The sequence below is a fragment of the Humulus lupulus genome, chromosome 8, assembly GCF_963169125.1.
Source record: "Humulus lupulus chromosome 8, drHumLupu1.1, whole genome shotgun sequence".
Lineage (NCBI taxonomy): Eukaryota > Viridiplantae > Streptophyta > Magnoliopsida > Rosales > Cannabaceae > Humulus > Humulus lupulus.
This window is the reverse complement of record NC_084800.1, coordinates 42,916,232-42,934,230: the sequence shown is the minus strand read 5'-3', so window position 1 is coordinate 42,934,230 and position 17,999 is coordinate 42,916,232. Positions and strand designations below refer to the sequence as shown.

Here is a 17,999-nt window from a genome sequence, read left to right as displayed (position 1 = left end):
ACTTGTTTTGGTATGTTTTAAAGGTTTAAAATTCACAAATGTGTATATGCACATCTCAAACATGTAGATCTTCATAAAATATCTGAAATCAAAATCACACAAAACAGACACACGAGTAAGAGCAAAATCAATTTCTTCATGAAAATCTTAATTTTGAAGACCCATCAAGCAATATTGACCTGGACATGATTTTTTAATTTTTTTTTTTTTTAAATTCAAACTCTGAAATCTACTTCAAACTGACCTTGCTCGATAGTTTTTTTTGTGCCAAATTTAATACAAAATCTTCTTAGTTAGGTCAAAATGCATATTGTTAAAAATGATGACTCATCTTGGAATGACAATTTGCCCTATTGGAGCGGCTTTGGCCAGCACTAAACAGGTTTAGGCAAAAAATAGGCCACAGCCGTTAATTCCGCTGACATGATTAAAAAAGTAGAGATATTTTAATTAGCTCACCCTACAAAATAATTTTTTATCCAGTGGGCTTCAGGAAAGATCACAACAAAACTTGATAACAGTTGTAAGATAAAAAGAATATCACCAGAATTTGACCAGCAAAAGAAACGGCTTATCTATATACACGCACACTATTGAGTGTAAACAAATGAAACTAAGGTAAGCTTTACCTTAAGCCCGGTTACTTCAATTAAGATGATTAAATTAGATAGGAAATATAATATAAACAAACCGTTAAGTACCATGGCTTACTTGGGAATTTAACGACACAAAAGAACCCTTTACATTATAACCCCTGTGAATTTAACAAAAAAAACACTTTTCCTCCAAAGTTTGTTCTGACTACATTAGTTAGCTTTGGTATGAGAACTTTCTTCTTTGGGTTAACTGAGACTGAGTGGTGTGATCGCCTAAAGACCCTTGTCCCTACTACAGTACGGTGTAACCAATATAAACAACTCTAAAAAGATCTTAATTGCTCACTATTTCTGTTACAGTATGAGTTAAAAGTATTTCCAATTTTGTCAACATAACAAAAGCAACCTGTTACTTCCAGAGCTTGACACAGTTGTCGTGACTTGCCGAAGCTACCAAACCAGTAACCTTTGATACGGCCAACGAAGAAACCAGCTTGTCATGAGCACGGAGAGTCATTGTCTTGCTTTCATCCATGTTCCAAATCTCCAGAGTCTGCATAAGGTAAACTTGGTTAGATTCTTGCGTTTAGGAATGCTAATTGTGGTATGTGAATGACATAAATATGATTCTAACAACTGCTATCTTTATAAATGCTGTACTAAAAGTGTGTGAAGCCCAACCAGGCATCTAGTCTTGCTACGGTGTGTTTGTAGATCAGACCAAAGAGTTGGTTATGAAAGTAAAAGAAAGCAACGGTCAATACTTGCCTCATAACAGCCAACAACCAACAAAGAAGGATGCCCTGGATGGAAAACACAAGTCTGAAATTTGTTGCCAGTGCAGCTCAACTCATGGACACAGTCCCCTTTGCCACTTGAGCCAACATTCCACACTCTAACCAACTCGTCACTCACAGATGCCAGATATTCTCCAGTAGAATCCCAACACACAGAATGGACAATGCTTTTGTGACCCTAAAATGGCAATCCCATAAATAAACAAACACACAAACATTTAAGGGAGAAGAAGAAGAAACAGTAACAAAATGTTGAACAACCATAGCACATGTCTAAAGCTTAGTTTCTTAAGAAATGTTTTCAAGTTGACTTAATTTGTAAAAAGCTTGCCAGAGGAAAAAATGTCCAGCACCAGAAATTTGTTAATAAAAATAAACCAAGTGAACTTACAATCACCATGGGCCATTCAAACACAAAGTTGTTCTAGTATAGTAATAAAAAAATATATATTTATATAAAATAACTACAAGGAATCAATTTTTATTGATAAAACTGCAGCAAACAAAAATACGAGCATACAAAATAGATGCCAATATATTCAAGCAGAAAAAATAATGATTATATGAGTACCATATACCCAAAGTTATCGAGTAACAAATCCCTGAAAGAAAAAAAAGAATTGCAAGGAAACTAGAATTAAGGAAAATGTCACAACCAACCTGCAGCTTAAGCCTGCAAACTTGAGTTTCCACATCTAGTATTGATACAGCATTGTCTCCGGCTGCTGCAAGCAACCTTCCAAGGGAAGGCTGAAACCTCAACTGTGTTGCTCCACCCTGATTGATAGAAATAGGCTACTTTAATTGTTTGAGAAGTTTACTAAAATATATTTTTTGTTGTTGGACACATTTTGGAAGAGGAGACATGATCTATACCTTGAAGACTCCAACACAACTACCGTTCTTGACACTCCAATATCTTATTTCACTGTTGTTATCACAGGAGCATATAAGGTCCTCTTTACTAGGGTGGAAGTCCAGAGACATAACAGCTGTTGAATGGCCAGTAAATGTACGAAGTGAATACCCAGGCTGCATGATGAAATGTTATGTTAAATACATTAAATAATAAAAAGGAAGATATATACCATAGCAACAGACAAAACAAATTATACAAAATTAAACCACTAAACAGCCCTCATGATTAAAAACACAAAAGAGTTTACTGCAAAAACTTCTACCTTTTCGTAACTGCTTCAAATAGATTATTCATTTAATGTGAAGCAGCTTCACTTAATCCAGCTATCATAATTTTGCAGCTAAAATTCACTCACCCAAGATTCAATGTAATGCAAACAATAGCAGTCTTATACACAACCTCAAAATTACACAACAATAAGAAAGTGAGGAAAAAAAATATGCTTTTCCCAAAGCAAAAGTTGATGTAACATTCCGCTCAAACACCTAGGAATGCAAAATTAGACCATAAAAAGTTAAATCCAGTAACTCTCCTGCATAGAAACATACCACGTAACAGATCTTGTGACTTCATTCTAATTAATTGCCTTCAGATTAAATTCTATTATCATTAACCCAGCAAACTGAATATCCTTAGCAAACAATGGGAGCAAGACAAATACACTTGTTTTTATGTAAAACAAAAAGCATAATCACTGATATAGCCTTTCATAAGAAATAATTATATAACCTAATATATTGTACTAACTACCAACATATAGAACACCTAATGTTTCACGAGACTAAAAGAAAAAGTAAACTAACATTGTCAACATCCCAGACCCTGACAGTTTTGTCAGCAGAAGATGTGGCGAGCCTTGACAAACTCTGACTAAACCGAACATCAGTAATCCACTGGGAATGTTCTTCAAGTGTAGACTTCATAGTTAAAGAATCAGTGCACCATAATGCAGCCTGCACAAATAAAAAGGAACCAAGGTACTTATATATGAACTAATAAGTGTTAAAATGAGACTAAAATTTACAGCATGAACATTTGAAGAGCTTATAATGTTCTGTAACAAATTTTATATAGCCACAAAAGCTTACTTTTCGATCATGCCCACCAGTAGCCAGCAACTTTCCATCAGGAGAAAAGTGACAACATTCAATTTTATTTGTACTAGCACGAATCAGCCCTGCTTCTGAAAACGAGAAGCCTGTGATTTGAAACAAAATTTTCAGAACCTTATAAACGAGAAAGAATTTGTGTGATTGAATAAAATAAAGGTTGATATTCATCACACCTTTGCTAACATCTGCACACCGACTAACTCTATCTCTAGGGTCATTATCATCGTGAGATAAGAATGACTCAACATTATCATCCAGAGATCCATCTTCCACAAAGCGGTCAATATCAGCCTGCATATTTTTGTTCCAAGGAATTATATATTGCCAAATAAATGCTAAAGAAGATAATACTGCAAAATTACATTTGTATCCTTTTTTATTAAAAAAACATGAATCAAGAGACATTACAAATGAAAATTCAAATCTATAAATCTACAAGTGACTCGAGGGTATATATTCTTAAATAACAATTTATTTATTTGTTTATTTTTTATGTATCAATAGACGATACAAAATGAAACCGGATTCAAATCTGCTGTCCAAACTATGTGTCCTAATTGGTCTGTCTACTCACTACAATTTAACACTTGTTTAACTATATTTAATATACTGATCGACTTTTTTTAATAAAATATCGACACCGATAATTAACTGTAAAATACAGCATTATTTTTCGTTCCCTTTAGTATATATCTCTTGTTTTGTTATTAACTTTTAATATTTATCTAATTTTTGTTTCCCAAAGTTTCATTCGTTTTAATAATAATCCAAGATATTTATTTATATAAATTCTTTTTTTTTTTCTCCTCTTATATTAACCAAAAGAAAATTTAATGATAACTTTAAATCAGAATTTAGTTTAACTGAATTTATCAAAAGAAAATGTTTATATATTTTCTATATGAACAAATTAGACAAGTATTTATTTATCTATATATATATATTGGTAACAATAAAATATTAGTGTATAAAGATCTGATAATATTTGCTAAATCATGAAATTTGACATTATATATATAGGATAATTCTATATGGTTTCACTTTAAGCCCTACCGTGGAGCTCAGTGTTCTCGTCCCTTGAATAGTTTTCGGTGCGATTTTTTTTATAATCGTATATAATGTTGCTATTTAGAGCATCCTGCAAATTTTCAGAAAATTCTGAATAGTTTACGGTACCGAGGTTCAAACATGTTTTCCACACGCATAAAAAAAATTTGTCACGCGCGCAACAACATGTTTGAAGTTAATTTTCAATATTGTAAACTATTCGGAATTTTTTGAAAATTTGCAGATGCTCTAAATAGCTACAACATACACGGTCATACAAAAAAATTGCGTCGAAAACTGTCCACGAGTCGAGAACACTGAGAGCCCCACCAGTAAGGCTTAAAGTGAAGCCCCTAGAGGAGAATTCCCATATATATACATGTATACATATATTTTACTTTTTCAAAAAATGATATTATATACTTAATACTATTTGGTATCCTACACACAGATAACCATAACATAGCAGAAAATATTTATTTATATATAAAATTATGTTATACCATAATAAAATGATAAATATATATATAATTTTATACTATTTGATATCCTTACAAAAATCATTAAATGAAAATTATAAAAATTCAAAAAAAAACTATATGAACAAATTCCTCATGAGTATTTTTTTTACATAAAATTGTTTTTATATATTTTTTTGGAGATAAAATTGTTTTTATATTAATTGTCAGTATATAAAAATCTGATCTATTCGGTATCTATATGCAATATGATTTGTGGTGTTTCTTCAACTAGTTTTATTCTTCAATTGGATCGAACTGCATTGTTAGCATTATACTGGTTGTTTACTTTTCAAATTCACTTGCATAAAAAACTTAATTATATAATCTTATACTTTATAGTTTCATATACAACAGATTATAATTTGTGGTGTTTTTCCAACATGGTTTATTCTTCAATTTGACCAGACTGAAATGTTAGCATTATCCAGGCTATTTGGTATCCTATACAAACATATTATAATTATTTGTGGTGTTTTTCCAGTTGTTTACTTAATTATATTAAATAGTTGTAATGTTATTAGTGAAGACATCTTATGAAGTTTGTTATAAAGAGTAAGTGATTTGTGGGATTAAGTAATATCTTATTTTAATGTATGAAATCTGTTATATTTAATACATTATGTTTTACTTTAGGACTTTATTATGCTCGATCTTCTAATAAAAAAAGCCTATAAATTAGCTAAAATCATAAACAGAGCAGGTGAAGCGTAAATCTCCTCACTGTTCTTGTTTGCATTTCCAATCTCCTATGGAGATCTGCCATTTGGTTTGGAGATATACACCTCTGGTCATTTTCACCGTTTTCTTATATAAACATAAAATCTCTTATCTTATAGAAAAAAATCTTTTGAATCATCTCTCCAACCATTAAATACTAACATTTAATGAAGCAGTTGGAAATACCAAACTACCAAAAAATCAAAATGGTTCAATATTACTATGAACATGAAACATCCATGCATGCTTAATGTTTAATCCAAAACATTTGTCTTTTCTAAAAAAAGAAACATTAACACAAATAATTCTATCTTACCAGTTGATTTGATGATGTAGTAAGGGTCCCCAAATTATCTGCTCCAAACATAAGCAGAGAAGTTGAGGAACCACTAGTATGGGGCAAAGTTGGCATGGACATAGCATCACCGGGTGTGTGAGCAGAAGGTGATGAGGGTGAGCTGGGAGACGGTCCCGTCGTATTTGCTGTCCCAGAGCTGTTAGCAGGACCTGAAGATGAAACTGGTTGCTTTCTCTTCCGTCCCGTGTGACTCTTCAAAGCCTTGAGCAAAGGGATACTAAATCAGAAACCACAACCGCAGTAAATGAAAAATAAAAAACTAAACCCCAATATTAAAGTAAAACCACATTGCTTTCTATTCCACCTAGTCATTCACTCCTCAAAACCTTAAAAGCTTAAACAAAGGGTTACTAAGTGAAAAACCCCAGCCAAAGTAATTACAATGCTTCTAATAATAGTACAACAATAAGCGAAAAAAAAAAACACACTGAAATCCAAATGACACTGGAAAATAAAGCCCGCAGGAAGAGAAAACCTAAGTAAAAGATTAGAGACGTAAATCATGAGGAAAATAAAGTAATAGATGTTATTTGCTGCTCCAAGTACATTAAATAAAGGAACAAATGAAACAAATCTGCACCTTATAACTTAACAAACTTGCAAAATGCTTTGAACACTAATGACAATAAGGAATTCCACACTTGTAAACTTACAACAGTAGAGAGAGAGAGGGAGAGGGAGTAAAAATATGTATAATCTAATGATGAAGGAAGTCAAACCTGGTCATTTCCTTGAAAGGAATTAGACATGCTACCATCTGCTGTGATACTGCCAGAACCAATAATTTTATCTTGCCGCATTTGATGGTTTGAACTCTGAGGAGTTTGACTTGAAAGTGGATGCTGTGAATACTGTTGTCTTTGTTGATTGCCTTTCTGCAGTTGCTGCTGCTGTAACTAAGACATGAGCCATATGCATAAGCAAATACTTCTATGCAGCTTAAATATAATCACCAAGTCTAAAATGTTGAAACAGAAACATACCTTCATTAACATATCTGAATCTGCACGAGGTATTACAGGGCAACCCACTTGAACAGGTGATCCAATATTAGAAACATCACCAACAGCACCTAATTGCCCATCCTTCCCAAAACTCATACTGCGATTATTGAGAAGCATTCTAAGTCTTCTGGATTCCAATTCATTGGTTGATGGAGATGCTAAGCTTTGTTGTGCCTGACGCAGAAGTTGCTGTTGAATTTGATTGTAAGATTGAGATGACTGCATAGCCGGCATCAAAGGGTTTGCCTGGGGAGGAAGTCCAGAACGAAGACGTTCCAGTGCCTAAAGAGAAAAAGATAAAATATAAGTAAAAACCTCACAGCTAACAGCTTAAAGCATGAATCTCTTTCCAAATCATCAACATACTAGCCACATTCTAGACAGCATGGCTGACTGTAGCATCACTAATTAAGGGGAAAACCATTTTTTCCTGTTCTGGTATTACTATGATTTAGAAGCTCAAGCATTAGCATTTCCCTTAATAGCACAAAGTGGAATCATCCACTGAATCAACTTTTACTGCCTGACAAACTTCGTTGCTATGAAATGAAGCATATGTCAAATGTATGTAGCAGAGAAATGTGGACACTATAATTATTGTGTTCTACATCATACCGTCAAAGGCCATCCTTTCAGAGTCAAATTATTACTGCCTTGATTTGGTCCTGTAGGAACAAGCAAAATTATTAAAAGCGATTATTTAAAACTAGACATATTTTTTAAGCAACAGAAATATACAATACAATAATGACATGCACACCATACCGATAAAAGTATGGTTACAACTCTAGATCACGATGGTAAAGCTTGTTTTCAAATTTGCATTTACAAGTATCCAGAAATAAAAATAAAGAAATAAAACATTATAGGAAGCCTATTACAAGTCTCATAATCAAATTCCATACAAAAGGGCTAGAAAAAATTAAACTAAGGAATGATGGATGAGCCAAAGATTATATACCGTGAATGCTGCCATGAATGCCAATCAAGGAACCTTCTGGACCAGCAGCTTTAGAGTTCATTATATCACTTTTCACATCCTGTTTCATCATGAGAGACATACTATGGTAAGAAAATTGGAATACATGGTAGATAAACAGAATAATCAAGATATTAACCTGAATTGGCCCAGGAACAGTGGGTAGCTGGCTGCGATTTTGAACTTGCTGAAGATTTCCAGGGATGCCCCCAGGTGTACCATGCAGCATTTGCCTGCAAACAAAGCAGTACTATCACATAAAAACAAGTTTACATACAAAAAACAAGCAAACCATGACAAATCATATAAACTTTAAGACAGTACCCAGGAGGCTGCCCAGTGACAGTGGTTGCATTCAACATTGACACATGACTTGGATCCAGAATCTGACTCGCATTTTCACCTAACCTTTGCTGCACAGTTAATATGTTGTAACTAACTGAAAGTTATACCATGAAAAGAAAATCTCAGACTTTAATACAAACTTTACTACCTTCATGGCTGCATCATCAAAAGAACCCTTCTCTAGCGGAAGTTTTAATCTTTCCTCGTACATTTTTGCAGCCAAAACATTTGCAGTCGCAGGGTTTGGCCTCATAAGCGAGTCATTGCCAACAAGTGCATTGGCAGCACCATTTAAATGCTGAGTCCCATCTCTTCTCTGCTGCTGCTGCTGTTGCTGCTGCTGTTGCTGCTGTTGCTGCTGCTGCTGTTGCTGCTGCTGTTGCTGTTGTTGCTGCTGTTGCTGCTGTTGCTGGTGCTGTTGTTGCTGCTGCTGCTGTTGCTGCTGCTGCTGAACATGCCTATGGAGCAAAAGCTGCTGCATTTGCATCTGCTGAAGCTGCTGTGGTTTGTGCTGCAGCTGTTGCTGCTCTTGAGCCTTGATCAATTGAGTCTGACATTTTTAAAAGAGGCATTGAGAAGACAAACAAGTAGATTAAAAAATGCCATCTATATATATAATTCTTGTGCAGTTGTGTTATTGCTAGCTGTAGAGTCCAATTTTCAGGTATCTCAAATCCACATAAAATTTATCAAAATAGTTATTGGAGAAACATTGCCATCAACAAGTTAGTCGAGGCAAGAACAATAAAAGAATTCTGGAGACTAAACTCTCTCCACCACCTTCCTTTCCCTTGTCAGGAAAACAATCAATCAAATATACAAAAAGGTACAAACCAACCTCAATGTAAGATGCGGCTGGTTCTGAGTGCTTTTCATTTGTCCTAGCAATAAATATGTCCCAAAATACAGACCACCATTCAAATAGAAAGCCACCAGGTGCATCAATAGCTATAGGTTACATAAAATCCAAAAATACAAATCAGTACTCAAATAAGCTACGACAAACTACAGAAACTGAAAACCAAATATTATTTTCAACCACATCTTTACTTATTCTTACCAACAGGATCTGTAGAAACTTTCCCTTCATCTTGAAAAGCCTTCGCAGACGCATGTAATTTCCTCTTCATAAGGTAATCATATATATACACATCCAGCCTATCAACAAAAATAAACAGAAATGTTTGATCAACCAGATATCTATTCACTGGGAAAATTCTTGATAATTAATTAACAGTGACAGGTAATCCAGAATCCAAATTAAAAATCTAGGAACCAATTTCCCAAAAAATTTCAAAACATGCGTTTTTTTATACTAAACCTTACAACTTGACTACTTATATACCAGTAGTATGATACTAAAACACACATGACAGAAGACTCAACGTCCTTATCTGTCCTTTCATCCAAGATAGCTTAAAAATGCAATAAGTGAGGGTCGTAATTCTGTTTTTACTACATCTTCGTACTACGGTTTTCCTCCGCCATAACTGAGGGTTTTCAATGTTATTAAGAGGAGGTCATCTTGACCTCTATCTCATTTTTTCAAAAAAAAAAAGATAGCTTAAAAATGAATACGTAGGTAATAAAAACATTGCAACTCATCAAAAAGAAAATGAAAAAACTAGACTCGATAATCTAGAAGATATGAAGAACAACCACTCAACCACACCTACGAAGAACTTGGTAGAGTATAAAAGAAAGTAAAATGCAATATGGCACTGCGAAATTACGAAAAGAACAAAAGTACATTTCATTTTCTATTTTCCTGTTTTCAAAAGGCATGTGTAAAGTGAATGGGAGACAATTACCAATTCTCCACTCCACTCTCAATCATAACATCAAGTCAACCCAGAAAAAACCGTATATAGAAAAATAAAAACAAAAATTGACAGATAAAACCCAGAACAAAGACTTGATAACTCTATCAACAACAAGAAACGCATGAAAATCCAACGTGAAAGAAGCAAAGAAATACCCTTCCGATGAAATATTAACATACCAATTCGAAATCATATAAAACAGTAGTACCCATTTGAGAACAGCGTAAATATGACAACCCAGATGCCAAAAAAAAGTAAACGAAAATACGAAAACCCAAAAGTTAAAAAGAAAAAGAATGATTAAGAAATACAACAACACAAACAACTTCATCCAAAGGCGTAATCTTGCGAAAGAAGTAAACCCTCTCCACTCTCCCCCTTTCCACTCTCCCCCTTCTCTCCTCCCCAACCCCGAACAAAAGAAAAAACGCTCAGATAAAAGACGAAGCCCAAATAAACCTTGCATACCCATTCAAAGAGAAAATAAGGCGAGGGAGATAACATTGAACTGAAAACCCTAAGAACCCAAAAAAATACTCAACCCAAAGCGCCCCAAGAGTAGGTAGAAGAGACCATTGGCAAAGAAACCCAGAAAGAAAACTACGAAAAGAATATCAAAAAGTGAAAGAAAAAAATAAGAGAAAATAGTGTGTGTACGACTCACATTTTATCGGCTTCCCAATTGGTCTGAGCCATAGTTATATCAATGTTAGAATATCCGAGAATCCCAAAGTGAGAAGAAAATTGAAGCAGAAATTTAGAACCTCGGAAGAGTAGAGGAGATTTGTCTGGTTTTCTCTCTTTCTCTCTCTCGCTCCCTAATGTACAAAAGCTTCCATTTGAGGAGGATGATAAACTCTCTCCTTTTTTATATAATTATTAAATATTTTTCACGTTTCTGATTGGTTTGCTTTTTTCTAATTTAAAAATAATAATATTTATATTTAGTGGCTGGTTTGGGTCTGGGCTCGGATCGGGTTCGGTTTTGGGTTTGGGTTTGGATTCCAATAATAAAATTATTTTTTTTGAGAGAGAACAATAATGAATACTTTTTGTCTTTTAGCTTTGAGAAAGAAGTTAAAAATTGGAAGGTCCTCTCTGCCTGCCTTCCTTACACTACTACTGTAGTCTGCTGCAAATTTTCACGCTACCTTTTTGCACCAAAAGTCGTCGTCGTAGTCTCTTTTATTATTTCAAAGCTTTTAAATATTTTTTCTTTGAATTCAGAAGATACGCAAGAGAAAAACAATATTTGATTACCGTAGGGTGTCCAACCCCTCAAGTGTGACATCTTGTTGCAAGTAAATATCAAATATCATATCTAATGCTAAATCACTCTAATAAAAATATATGGTGGGAATTCATGCCATCCACCGTGTCGTATTTATTTCGTATCATGCCGAGTTGATACGTCTAAATTAGTCGATCATAATCTTACTTATTTATGTTTCGAATAAAAAAATCTCAACCATAACATAATAAAATTGTGTTTTTCTATCCACATAATTAGTATTACATATTTGATTTATTTATATTTTTTATTGTATCAATCAGTTTTGCTAATTTAACTAATACCAGGTAAAATTAATGTTACTTAATTTCAAAATTGTAAACACTATCTATAATTTTAATAAAAATCGGTTTATTATTTTTAAAAATACATACATATATATAATATAATAAATTATAATTCTATAATATATATAAATATTTATATATGATATGAAACACAACGTTGATATAGATATATATTTACATGGCTACATGATATATATATAAATTATAATAATATTAAAAAGAAATTAATAATAGAAATAAAATAATAATAATAGAAAAAGTCATAGTGTAGACAGTACTATTCATGCATAAATTATTTTTAGTTTCTAATGTATCTCACAATGTCCTTTGGTGAATTTAATAAAGAAAAATATATTCAATCACTTGATAAAAAATAAACTATCACACAAATTTATAAGATAAAAATTATATGTATGTCTTTGTTATTTTTAAATAAATATGATTTAATTATTTAAATTATCATAAAATATCTTTAAAATATCATATTTTAATTAATTTATTTATTTATTTTTATTTAATTTTATGTTTGTTCAAGTTTTTTAATTTGACATTGACAACAAAATATTATATATTATATCTTTAATATAATATTAAGTTTAAGTTTAATTAAATTTTATTTAAGTTATAAAATATATAGTTTTATTATTTTTAAATAATTATCATCTTAAAATATCTCAAAAATATCTAATTTTAATTTGTTTAATTATTTATTTAATTTTATTTAAGTTTAAGTCATATTTACAATCTACCGTTAAATATAATAATATTCCGTTAAAGTTAACAGAAAAAATACAAAACTGTTAAAACCAATAATTTATATTATCTACACACTTTTTATATAGAAGAAATACTACATAAAAATATATAATGTTTCTAATAAAAAAAATTGATGAATTAAATAATTTATCACAAAATATCAATACAATAAATATTTTTTTAATATCAATTTATTATCAAATATGGATTAGAAAATAAATAATATTTTAAGTATAAATTAATAATTTTAATGATAAACGGGTCAATTCGCATCTCATGGGTTCACTCTAACCCAACCCAAAACAATGTTGTGTCAAACGGATCTGACCCATTTTTTACCCACACTTAATTTTTCAAATCCTAACCCGCAAAAATGATGTAATTTTCGAATCGTATTATCGTGTCGAAATATGTTTTGTCACCCTTAAATATACCACGTCCTAGGTATGGTACACTTTAAAGTGTCTTACAATAATGTTCAACAAATTTAATGGGTCAATTTTAATTTGTTTTATATAAAATTGGATGGGTTACATACCGAACTAAGTATGGTTAATCTTACTAATAAAAATTAATTATTCTCTTAATAAAAATCAAACAAATAAATTAATTAAAGATTAGCTCAAATATAGTTTACACTCACCCACAAAAATTGTACCTCTTGACAATGAGTAATTTGGAACTGCATTCTAGCATTAGATTTTATCCAATCGATTTATTGATATCTTGAAAATTACAAACAATATAAATAAAAATAATAATGATGCGGTTATTTTATTTATAAAAATAATTTTGATTCTTGTGATTAGTTTAGTACCTTGTACAATTTGTGCTCCCATATAGTATTATTTGCTCAGCATTTACATGCCATTGACAATAAAACCTTTTATTAAGCAATTACTGAATGATTGATAAGAAAGCAAGCCCAAGTCACCTACCAATCATTAGGATTAAACTACGTGACTATCCTTAACTTTTCTCTTTCTAATTTCTTCCATGGAAATTTTGTATAATAATCATACATTTACTTCAATGACCCTTCGCATTCTTATTTTTTCACATTTATTTGGTAAATAAAACCTGTTGGAGCAATAATCTGTTTTTCTATATCTGGAGGCTTCTCCCTCCGATACTTAAGTCAGTTCAAAGTTCGATCCCATTTCCCTTCTATGAATCTTATATTTATAGGACAAAATATGTAAAGCAGTTAGTTGGTTCAAGCGAACCCTGGAATAGGAGGGGGGGGGGGGGGAATAACTGAATTTCCCTCCAAAAATACCGACTTTGAATGTCTCACTCAGGGGTCAGAGACGCAGATCGCCTCTGACCCACAGCTTCTGCCTTCGGAACTTCTATACGCCAAAACGTTCCATTTTGAATATTTGATAAATGAGGAAAGGGTTTTCGGGCCGAACATTTTGGGCCCAACAGATGCCCCCCGGACCAAGCTTCGGACAGGCGAGGCGTGCTAATCTGTTAGAATCTTGGGCCGACTCTTCAACACCAAAAAGTTCGCCTAGAGCCGTCATTCTCCGTAAACTGAGGTAATCCGTAGGTGCATGATCATTTGATTACCTGACAAGTTACATCTAATGCAAACACAGTTATCGAGTGAAGCGTTTGGTTCAGAATTTTACCTTTCATTTAAATAGTTTTTATTTTAAAATAATTTTCATTCAAATTTCCAAACTTTATTCCAACTTCCAGAGAGAAGCTCTGAAGAAACCCTAGAGATTTCCTTCAGTTCAATCCTTCAACAATCGTCTCATTCTGTGTAATAATGTCTTCTCGTTCATCTCCCGAGCCTTTGGAACGCGACGGATACAAGAATGCGTTCGAACGCATGCGCAAATCGTTCAACATACCTGATAATGTCACGGTGAGGATGCTCTCGGATGCTGAGCTTCGAGAATGGCGATTTAAGGGCGTGGTGAAGCCTTTCGAGATTTTCATGAGTCTGAGACATATCGAATGGCTTCGCTTCCCTCTCCCAGCTCTGCTTGTTCAGATAATTTCAAACTCCGAGGCTCACATTTCGCAGTTTCTCTTAAATGCTATTCAGTCTATAGTCGAGGCTCAGATGATAGGGAGCCTCAACAATGTCAATATTCAATCGGACGACATTTACGCATGCTTCACCAAGTCTACGAATAAGGCGATAGAAGGAAAGCCTTGGAAAACCTTCTACCTCTCTCCCAAAAAGGATCGGACAATCTTCACCGATTTCGATAGCTCCCATCGAAATTGGGATAAATACTTCTTTGCTGTTGGAGGAGCGTGGTATCCTGAATTCCTGCCTCAGGAAATTTTTCCTTTGGCCAGGGTGTTTATAAAAGGTGAGTCACATTTTTCATTCTGTTCCTTATTGATTTTAATGTGAACTAATCATATATGGATGATTATGTGCTAGTTTAACTCTATTTACTGTTTTGGTTCTTTGCATCAGATTTTTCTTGGCCTCAGGTTAGTATGAGTCCTGAACGACAGAGCATGCTGACAGAAAAGGGGCTTCTGCATGAATCTAAGGAGAACGCCATTAGTATCAGGGGCGTGCTGAACCCCTACTGCATGCAAATTATGACTCGACTTTGATTCGTGGATCGAGTTGATCCTGGCGCTGTGTGAGTTAGATCGCAAAAGGGGGATATGACCCTTAGCAAAATCACAGCAGCATGTGCGAAGCAGCTGGGGGCTTTTATGAAGAAATCTCCTCCCACTCCCTCAACTCTGTCTCTGTCGAAGACCGAGTGTGAAAGGGCGTGTTCTGAGACTTACGCCGCATGCACCAAACGTCAAGGGGCCCCAGAAGGCAAAAAGAAAGAGGGCTCTGGTCAGGCTTCTGCTGCAGAGTCGTCCCCTGATAAGTCTGGCTTATCGCGCAGATCTTCCCGTATCCAAGGGCGATCATCCACGCCTTCTGACGCTCTGCAGATTCAGCCTCTCCAACAAGTGCCTTTGCCTGCAGACGCCTTAGGAAAAAGAAAGGAGCGTGAGCGAAGATTCGGACGACGGGAAGTGCATTTCGTCCAAGCTTCGGATCCCAAAAGGTTCTGTCTCCACTGCTCAAGGATCTCCATTTGCAATCCCCAAACTTACTCCAGGAAAATTACCAACGGGCCAGGCTCTCTCGTTGTGCAAGAAGCCATGAGGATCTGCCCCCGTTGGACATTTACCTGGGGCGTCTCCTACTTCTCACGCAATTGGGTCTTCCTTGGCGGCAGACTCAGAAGGGGTGGCTCATGCAGGGGGTGTTTCCTCTTCTTCGTCCAAATTATCAGGAGTGGTGACTGGAGATGGAGCGCAGGGTGGCTTACCAGTTGTGGTGAAGTCTCCTGTTGTCTGTATGAAACCGTCAGAAGCATTACCCTCTGCTTCTGCTTTGGCTGAAGGGTCTGATATTGGCCATAAGCGTGGCTCAGAGGGGAGACGTCCTTCTTCTGCCTCTCGTAAGAACAAGCTTCTAGAGGATGCCTTCGGAGAGGGTTTTGAGTCTGTGGATACCCCTCCTCTGCTAGTTGAGCCAAGTAAGACCGTTGTATCTGAAACTACCCCTGGGTGTCAGGAATCAGGGGCTGTTGAAGTAACAGGTGTTGACACTCTCAGTGTTGACATTTCCTTATTACCGCCTACCATTTCTGAGTCTCTTCCAGGGGATGTCATTGTTGTGTCTCCGAAGGGTACTAGCACTTTTGAATCTCCTAGAGCTTTCTTGGAGCAGCTAACGCCTTCTTCCGTGCAGATGCCGATGTACCTCCCAAGTGATTTGGGTGAAGATGATAGCTTATTTATACGCCCTTCGAAGACGTATTCTTCTGGCGCGGGGATAATTGCGCTAGCGTCTGATAGCATTATGGTATCGACGTTAGCAGAAGGTGGGAAGCCAGCTGCCCCCGTTGCTTCTACGACTGCATCTGCAGGGGGAGAAGCAAGTGACAGAGCCAGAGTAGTGTCGGAGTATGGCCCTTCTGCGTCTACTGAAGTTATGGAGGAAATGTTATGCATAAGCAGACCCCATCTACCTACGGAAGCAATTGGATCCTTGAGCGGGCAAGGTGATTTGCTGCAGCAGGTATCAGACCACATCTGGATGATAAGTTGGTTTAAAAATCAGGCCTTATTATATCTCGTGATATATGTATGATGTTTATATTTAATAAGTGTTTTGTCACAAAGCTATGTATGCGAGACTGTTGCAAGGCGGGAGTATGCGGCGGCTATACAGAATGGCTCTAAACTAGCGGAGCAGATGGCGAAATTAGAAGACGAGCGGGCAGGGAGAATGATGGCCGAGGAAAATCGGGACATGCTTGTGGAAGCCATCAAGAAGTTAGAGGTAGAGCTGGCAGAGGCAAAAAATAGGGTGACCTCCACAGAGGAGAAGCTGGTAGGCACTGTCGGACTTGAAGTAGAGCGAGACAAACTGAAAGCTGACTTGGTGGATATGACCAATAAGTGGATGGAGAAAAATCAAGTATGCGTTCAGCATGAAGCCCGTATGGAGAAGCTTAGCAGTATGATGAACAACCTTGAAGAGGATATAGTGTCGTTGCAGACTGATAAGGAGATCTTAGAAAAAGAGAAAAACGAGCTGGAGTGAAGGTCAAACGATCTTGAGGCCAGCGCCGCGGATGCCAGGAAGCAGAAGTTGGAGGCTGAACTTCATTTAGGGAAGAAGTTGAAGGAAGCAGAAGAGGCGGTGATCAAAACCAAGAAGCAGTTGGAGGAGATGGCTGAGGTATGCGACTCTTCTTTTGTTATTGATGTATTATAAAATTAATGGGCCCATAAAACACGTGTGTTGATTTCATAATGTTTTTGGTTTTGCAAAGAGCAGCTGAGGCGGCGATTGAAGCCACAAGGCAGCGCATTCGAGATCGAGAGATCATCGAACGTAAACTAGTAAGGGTGGCTGAGGTAGATACTGTGAAGTATCTAGATCTGGCATTACGCAATAAGAAGCAGACCCCAGAGGAGAAATAGGCAAAACTGGAGATGTATTGTAAAAGCGTCAATGTAAAAATAGGAGAGTATGATGTTGACAAGTACTTGAATGAACTTGGGGATCTGCAGATTTCCTATCCGCCGTGTCATCTGGAGAAGTTGAAGTTGAGGGGCGACGTGCTGGGGTTGATGTATAATGCCAACGGGGAAGCTGTTGAAGATAGTGTTGCCAATGTGGCGTCTGATCAGAAGGCATCAGGATCCGCGCCTGTTGCAGAGGCCAAGCCAGATGGTGAAAGAGGTGCCGTAGAATGAATGACATACTATCGTTTTATTAAATTCTGTCATGTTTTGCTTTGAATTAATTTCTGTATCTACATTCTTTGGGCTCTTTTGGCCGCTAGTATGTAGATGATTGTAATAGAGCAAATTATCAATACAAATAGAGCTTTGTTTCCTGTTGGTTGTCTTGGTGTGTGTATTGGATGTGTTCGTTGTCGTTTAGG

At 35.5% G+C, this 17,999-nt stretch overlaps 1 protein-coding gene across 2 annotated transcripts; it reads right to left on the bottom strand.

The window, feature by feature from the left end:
- Window positions 1-644: 644 nt before the first annotated feature.
- Window positions 645-11,065, bottom strand: LOC133796978 (transcriptional corepressor LEUNIG-like). Of its 2 annotated transcripts, none has more exons than XM_062234699.1 (18): window positions 10,883-11,065; window positions 9,456-9,553; window positions 9,234-9,343; window positions 8,544-8,945; window positions 8,375-8,463; window positions 8,190-8,283; window positions 8,033-8,111; window positions 7,687-7,736; window positions 7,051-7,353; window positions 6,787-6,963; window positions 6,026-6,268; window positions 3,598-3,715; window positions 3,401-3,510; window positions 3,116-3,265; window positions 2,270-2,425; window positions 2,054-2,170; window positions 1,365-1,571; window positions 645-1,149 (listed from the first exon to the last, which is right to left on the bottom strand). In XM_062234699.1, the coding sequence occupies exons 1-18, from the start codon at window positions 10,912-10,914 to the stop codon at window positions 1,006-1,008; spliced, it is 2,679 nt and encodes an 892-aa protein (XP_062090683.1). In that variant the 5' UTR covers window positions 10,915-11,065; the 3' UTR covers window positions 645-1,005. The 2 variants fall into 2 exon arrangements, with proteins under 2 accessions (XP_062090683.1, XP_062090684.1); XM_062234700.1 differs by having other exon boundaries at window positions 6,787-6,957.
- Between the last annotated feature and the right edge of the window lie 6,934 nt (window positions 11,066-17,999).

Excerpts from the sequence above, each read along its gene's own strand:
- LOC133796978 (XM_062234699.1), bottom strand. The coding sequence starts at position 10,914 with ATGGCTCAGACCAATTGGGAAGCCGATAAAAT. Across the intron at positions 6,269-6,786 it reads CCTTTCAAGGAAATGACCAG|GCTTTGAAGAGTCACACGGG; the intron begins GTTTGACTTCCT and ends CCTTTGCTCAAG. Across the intron at positions 1,572-2,053 it reads TTTGCAGGCTTAAGCTGCAG|GGTCACAAAAGCATTGTCCA; the intron begins GTTGGTTGTGAC and ends TTGCCATTTTAG.